The 6742-nt window shown below is 36.7% G+C and overlaps 1 protein-coding gene across 4 annotated transcripts in view; it reads right to left on the bottom strand.

Annotated features, from left to right (window-relative positions):
• Positions 1-6742, bottom strand: part of Myo9a (myosin IXA) — a 227184-nt gene that overhangs the window by 7262 nt on the left and 213180 nt on the right. For all 4 annotated transcript variants that reach the window (XM_023712466.1, XM_023712464.1, XM_023712465.1 and 1 more), the window contains one exon: positions 1594-1796. In XM_023712466.1, the coding sequence (XP_023568234.1) occupies positions 1594-1796 (203 nt within the window). The remainder of the gene's footprint in view (positions 1-1593; positions 1797-6742) is intronic.

Raw genomic sequence — 6742 nt, 5'->3', positions numbered from 1 at the left:
GGCAAGTGCAAGGTCCTGAGTTCTATCCTTGGTTTTGCAAAAAAAAAAGTAAATAAATCAATAACCATGAAATGTTTTTTGAATGAATGAGTTTTGTTATATATAAAGAGACCAAAATATCTTCAAAGAACAGATAAAATCATAATTTCAATGGCTGATTATATGAATACAGTGTACAAGTTATTGTTATAATTTTATGTGACTGCTTGAGTGGTATAAACTTAATCTTTATCATTCTTCAGGAAGGGGGCCAAAGGTGTAATGTTGACAAAATTTGAACAGATATCCTCCTTTTTGATAAAAGGTAAAGGCAATTTAAAAAAAAAATGAATTTAGGGCAGGGTCTACCGGGTGTATATGGTCTCACTTTGTAGATCAGACTTGTGGTGATTTTCCTGTTTTCAGCCTCCCAAGTGCTAGGATTATAAGCATGTGCCACCTCGTCTAGTCTCAAATGCCATCTCGGTGTGCCCTGGGGGTGGGGCTGGAACAGCAGGCTGGCGATCAAAACTCTGACCCCTGCTTCTGCCTAAGTAGGTGCTTTCATCCGCTGATCTGGCCGGCCCTAGTTAAAAGTAATGTGGTTTTTGAGCATTTACACAGTAGTCAATCAAAGATTTTTAAACAACCACAGCCAGGCATAGTGGTGCATGCCTATAATCTTAGCACTTGAGAGACTGAGGCAAGAGGATCACCGAGTTTGAGGCTGAGTTCCAGGCCAGCCTCAACTACACAGTGAGACCTTGTCTCAAGATGAAGACAAAAGCAAACCAGCCAACAAACAAAAAACAATCACAACATTGAGTATGATGGCAAACACCCGTAATCCCAGCATTCTGGCAATTGACAGGAAGATCACTTTTTTTTTTTTTTTAAACTAAAAAAATCATATTTATTTATTGGGTACAGGGTCTCTGCTATACAGCTTGGACTCACCACGATCCTCCTGTCTCAGTCTCCCCAGTGCTCTGATGCAGGTGTGCACCACCATGCCAGGTTTCAATGGCCAGCTCAGCACACCCAGGTTGGGCTGGCACAGCATGTGATACCACTCATCAAATCTGGGTCATTGTGCTTGCCAAGTAGGTGCTTAGACCACCAAGTTATCTCCCCAGCAGGTTCACTGTAAATTTGAGGCCAGCCTAGGCTGCTTAAGGGAGTTCAAGGGCAGCACGCACTACAAAGCAAGACCCTGTCTCAAAAAACCTAAAATCAAATGAATAAATAATAAAACAATCACAAAGCTGTGTATGGTAGTGTATATCTGTAATCCCAGCTACAAGGGAGGATGAAGTAGAAGGACTGTAAATTTCAGCCCAGCCTGGGCAATTTGGCAAGACCTTGTGTCAAATTTTTTTTAAAAAGACAGACATGTTGTTCCATGTACAGTGCTTGCTCAGCATGTGTAAAGCTGTGGATCTAGTCTTTAGTACGAGAGAGCAGAGCAAGGGAACAAACCACTAAAAAAGATAAAATACTAGGAGATATTTATCAAGGACAATGAGGAAAGGCTAGAAAGCAGGAAATGAAACAAGTCTCTGTCCTGTCCTGTCCTGTCCTGTCTTGTCCTGTCCTGTGTCCCCACACACTTACTTCTCTTTCTGTAGGTTCTCAATCTGCTCAGTCAGAACTCTTTCTTCCTGTTGCATGGCTGCTTGCTGCTGTTCTGTGACGTCAGTCTCCATGGCTGCCTCAGTACCCAAGGTCTCTTCTGGGACATCAGACATGGAAGGCAAATGTACTACAACAGGAGAGGATGGACTTGGATGGTTTCCTCGACGGATACGACCCTTTCCCTGTAGAGAAAAAAGCATATTAGTAAACTTGACTCCCATCAGTTTTATGTTGTCCATTTAGGATAACACATGTACTGTCTCATACCACATGAATGAATAAATGGAAACATTCTGTGAGGTCTAGGATATCAGTGAGACATTCATTCAACACATTTAGTTTAAAGGAACTGTTGTACTAGCCTGGAAAATGGATGCTTCAGTGGGTGGAAGTATAAGAAGACATTGTATGCCAAGATGAAACTCTTCCTTTAAACTGCTCCCATGCTGAGTTAAACAGTCACATGCAACTATTTAACTTAAAGCCAATTTAAATTAAATTGGCCAGAAATACAGCTCAGTGGCCTAAGTGCCAGCCTGGCAAGTGCAAGGTCCTGGAGTTCAATCCCCAGTACCCTCCCAAAAACATAAAAACAAAATAAAAAAAAAATAAAAATAATAATATTTAAAATTTTAGTTCTATAGTCACAGTAGCCCTTTTTAAGTGCCCAACAACCATGGTTAACTAGTGGCTACCACAGTCAATGTTGCAGACAAAGACCATTCCCCTCATGACAGGAAACTGTAACAGATGACTGCTTTATGGCTAAACTTGGAATACACAATCTGCATAGAAAGATTGTAGAAACGTGTCCCCAAACTTGTTTTGTTGAAAAAGTCATACATCACAGAGTAATAGGTGCATTTTTTTTCCCCAAGAAAATTTGAATTCTTAGATTCTGGTAACAGCAGATTAGGTTTTTCAGATTAAATCCCCTGCTAAGAACTATTTAACTAAAAACAAAAACACATTTGAAGAAACTGGAGAGCTAACAGGTTAGAGGAGAGGTCAGTCCAGCATTTAGTGTTGATCTGAATTCCAGAAGTGGTAGCACAGTCTGAGAAGAGTTGCTAACGAACTATAGCTGGGGTTGCCACACTCTGGCCCAAAAGCCAGATCTAGTCTGGTCCTCATTTTGGAAAATAAAGCTTTACCAGAATACATTCATCATTAGTTATGGATGCCTTCTTAGAAAGAGTTCATTGTAACAGACTGTATGGTCCACAAAGCCTGTGATACTTATTTATCCAGTCCTTTAGAGAGTACAAAACAAAAAGGTGAGAGTTGTTGCCTGGTAAAAATCTCCATTCTAACACTGCGATCTGCAAGGTCAACATTCTAGCCAGAAGGATAAACAGACCATCTCAGCCTACCCTGTAACCTAGCTCTAAATGGTATGAATGGTTCAGAAAAATGGAATCTCTAAAATTGAATTAAAGGGATCCATGATTCTAGTGCTTTAGAATATAATAGAAAAATAAGAGTACTCTTTGAAAATAAGGCCATTTTAGGCCTCAAAATATATTTGCAAGTAATTTTTCAAATAAAAATAACGAAGAACAAAAGGAGACAAGACAATAAAAATAAACTAAAAACAGGAAAAAACCTCATGACACCAGATATTATGGCTATCAGACTGACTTAGAACAACCATACTGAAGGAACTGGGAAGATACACTTGGGCTAACAGATAAGAAAACAAACATTAGAAAAACTGTATGAGAGCCTAAATGTAGCATTCTGAAAGAACTAGTAAAAAATTTAAAACCCTGGAAATGAAACATGAATGTGCACTATCATTACTAATTCAATATAATAATTTAAACTTTAGCTATAGCAATTAGATCAGGGAGAAACTTCTATGAAAATCCAACTAATTATTGCCAATGAAGAAATTTAAAATCTGAATATATTAAAGAAACTGGATCCATAACTAGAAACTTTCAGAAAACTCTAGGCCTTGACTTCACTGGCAAACAAGAAATAATACACAAATTCTTTCACATAATAAAACTACTCCCCAATCTGTCTTTCAACAAGTTATCACAATGTATGAAGTACAAAGGAAGGACTATTACAGAGAATTGTACTTACATACCAAGTATAAAAATCTTAAATAGTATAAATGAAATTGGGTAGTATTCAAATATACAAAAATAAATTAGATTTACTATGGTACTATGGTTTAACATTATATTCACTCAATGTAAACATCACTGTCAATAAAATTAAAAAATCATGAGTACTTCACATGCATTCAAGACATTTCATAAAGTTCCATTCTATATCACAACTCTTAGAAAAACAGGAATTGAAATGAACATGTTTAATTTTAAAGCATCTACAAAAATTCTGTAACAAATGTACTTAGTGGTAAAAAGTGTTCCCCCTTAAGGTGTGTGTAGGGGGACATTCATGCCAAAAATCATCACTACCAATACTTTATTCCTTTTATTTAACAGTAAACTGGACATCCTAGATCAGATATAAAAGAAAAAAGCTTAAGGATTATAAAACAACAAACTGAACAATCATTATTCATCAACAGTGTGACTGTACACTAGAAAATCTACAGGAATCCATAGAAAAGTTATTACAGTGACTGGATTCAGCACAATCACTGAATACAAGTTGAAAAATAACAAAATCAAGTTGTTTTTATATAACAAGCAATAAGACAAAAGTTTTAAATAGCATATTATGTTTTAAAGTATTAATTAAAGATGTATAAGATGGTAATGTACACAACTATAAAATACTTTTAGAAATGACTGATTTCTGTGAACGGAAAGACAAATCATGTTCATAGGTGGGAAAAAATACTGCAGCAGTGCTAATTCTCCAGGAATCAAACTATATTCTATGCAAGTGTGATACAAATTCCAAGATAATTTTTGTGGTGGTGATGCTCTAATTCGTATGACAACTGAATGTGCCAAGGTTACAAAACACTATTGAAGACAGTAGGATGATGGTTCTACCAGTTTTTTTTTTTTTTTTTAAAGAAAGCTATTATCCATCAAAATAATGATAGTAAAAGATAGTAAAAACAGAGTGCCTAGACACATGCCCAACATCTAAAGACTCTTGGTTTATAACAAAAGGGGACTGCAGGGTATCAGGGAAAGACATTTTTAAAACAGAAGATGCTGGAAGAGTCGATCTCCATGTAAAAATACCTAAAACGAGACTTCCACATCACCCCACATACAGACACCATCTCCAGCTGGACTGCACAGCTAAATATGAAAGAAAGACAATATAATAAAGCCTTTAGAAAAGAGGAATGACATCTTCATAGCCTCATGAAAAAAATTTATATGACCTCAAGAAGAACTGTTAGTCTTGATTTCAGTGCAGTCTAATTTTATAAAACTATCTGACCATCAAGACACTTTGAGAGGAGAAAGTGATGAAATGGAAGGTATTAGCAAAGGCTTATGATGAAAGGTCAACGAATTACACTTCATTTAGAAAACAAAATTAGAAAAATAAACAATAGGTCCTTCCTTCACAAGAGAATATACAAATAGATAATATACATTATGCACATTAAAGTCACTACAAACTGAAAATTTAAAAAACAAACCACTGTCATGGCTAAAAGCACAAAATAGGACAATACAAGTGCTAGGGAGGAGGTGGGACAAATGGAACTCATTTTGTGTATTGTTAACATGCTGTAACCACTGAAAAATGCCTGGCATTATCTGCTGAACTTGAAATACATAACCTGTGACCTGCTACGTGTGTCCATCAAGTTCCTACTTCTCCAAAATGCAACCCATATCCATCAACACCAGAGTGGATAAGCTGTGTCTATTATATACATAATAGCATACAGTTAAAAAAGGGGGGCTACAATTAAACACAGTAGGGTAAGTCTGACACCCAAAGGGCTGGCTGAAGTAAGATACAAAATAACATATGCTATATGATTCCATTTAAATAAAGATAAAAAATAACCGACTCAAAAGCTACAGAGATACACACTTAGGGTAGGCAACAACAAAGAAAACGAAGTGATCAACATAAAAATCAAGTTAGCTCTTACCTGTATGTGGGGGAGGGTTATGATTAGAAAGGGAAAAAAAGTCTTCTAGGGGTGTTGGTAATATCCTCTTTGCTGACCTAGGTGGTGGTCCATGATAACTCACTATGGTATGTATCTTTTTCTGTGTTTTTTCTGTATACAATGTGTTGTATTTCACAGCATTTTAAGTACTTTCAGTTTGCAATTAAATACATATAACAAACTGACCAATTTTTAAGACTATAACAATGAACTGACCAATTTTTGAGTTGATTTTGGAAAGATGGAAAATACCCTATCTCAAAATAACAACCACCACACCCCCACCCCAGCAGTCCTGGGCATGACGTGAAGGCACTACGGGCAATGAGTTAACTCATCAAAGCTAAAATATCCAAAAGGATGAAAATCAGCAGGACTATATGATTGCTACCTCACTTTTAAAAGCAAAAATAAAGACCTACAGTAAAACCTTGGTTTCCAGAATAATTTGCTCCACTTGTAATCCAAAGCACTTGTGTACTGAAGTGGGAGGGGGGGACTGTGATCATATGATATTCAATGTGACATATTACTTGTACTACAAGACACTGCTTGTTTATTGAGTTAAAATGGCTTAGAAATGTTGGTTGTCTTGCAGAATGCTCTCAGAACAAGTTAATTGCAATCCAAAGTTTGTTTTAAGAAACACACTCAATACAAAAGATTATTTTGCAAATTTAAAAGATAACATACAGGCCAATAATAGGCAGGGAGTTAGCACCTACAGAGTGTGTGCTAAGAACGATACAAATTTCAGGACATGATTATTCATACTGAGGCCAAATCAATGAATACAACTATATAAAAAAGCCTCAGGCAACTTGAAAAATCTGAGTTTTATTTATTTATTTACTTATTTGGGCGGAACCGGGGATTGAACTCTGGCCCTTGCTCTTCCAAGGGAAGTGCTTATTCCACTGAGCCATCTCCCCGGCCCCCTGAGTTCCTTTTAAGTATCCACTTTACAGTGTTCCTTAAAAGAGCTGTTTTTGTTCAAGGTTCACACTTCACATGACCGCCTGAGAACATTACCAGGAAACTTAGAAAACCACT

Source organism: Octodon degus, unplaced genomic scaffold (genome assembly GCF_000260255.1).
Source record: "Octodon degus isolate 3935 unplaced genomic scaffold, OctDeg1.0 scaffold00026, whole genome shotgun sequence".
Lineage (NCBI taxonomy): Eukaryota > Metazoa > Chordata > Mammalia > Rodentia > Octodontidae > Octodon > Octodon degus.
This window is presented reverse-complemented; position numbering and strand designations above follow the sequence as displayed.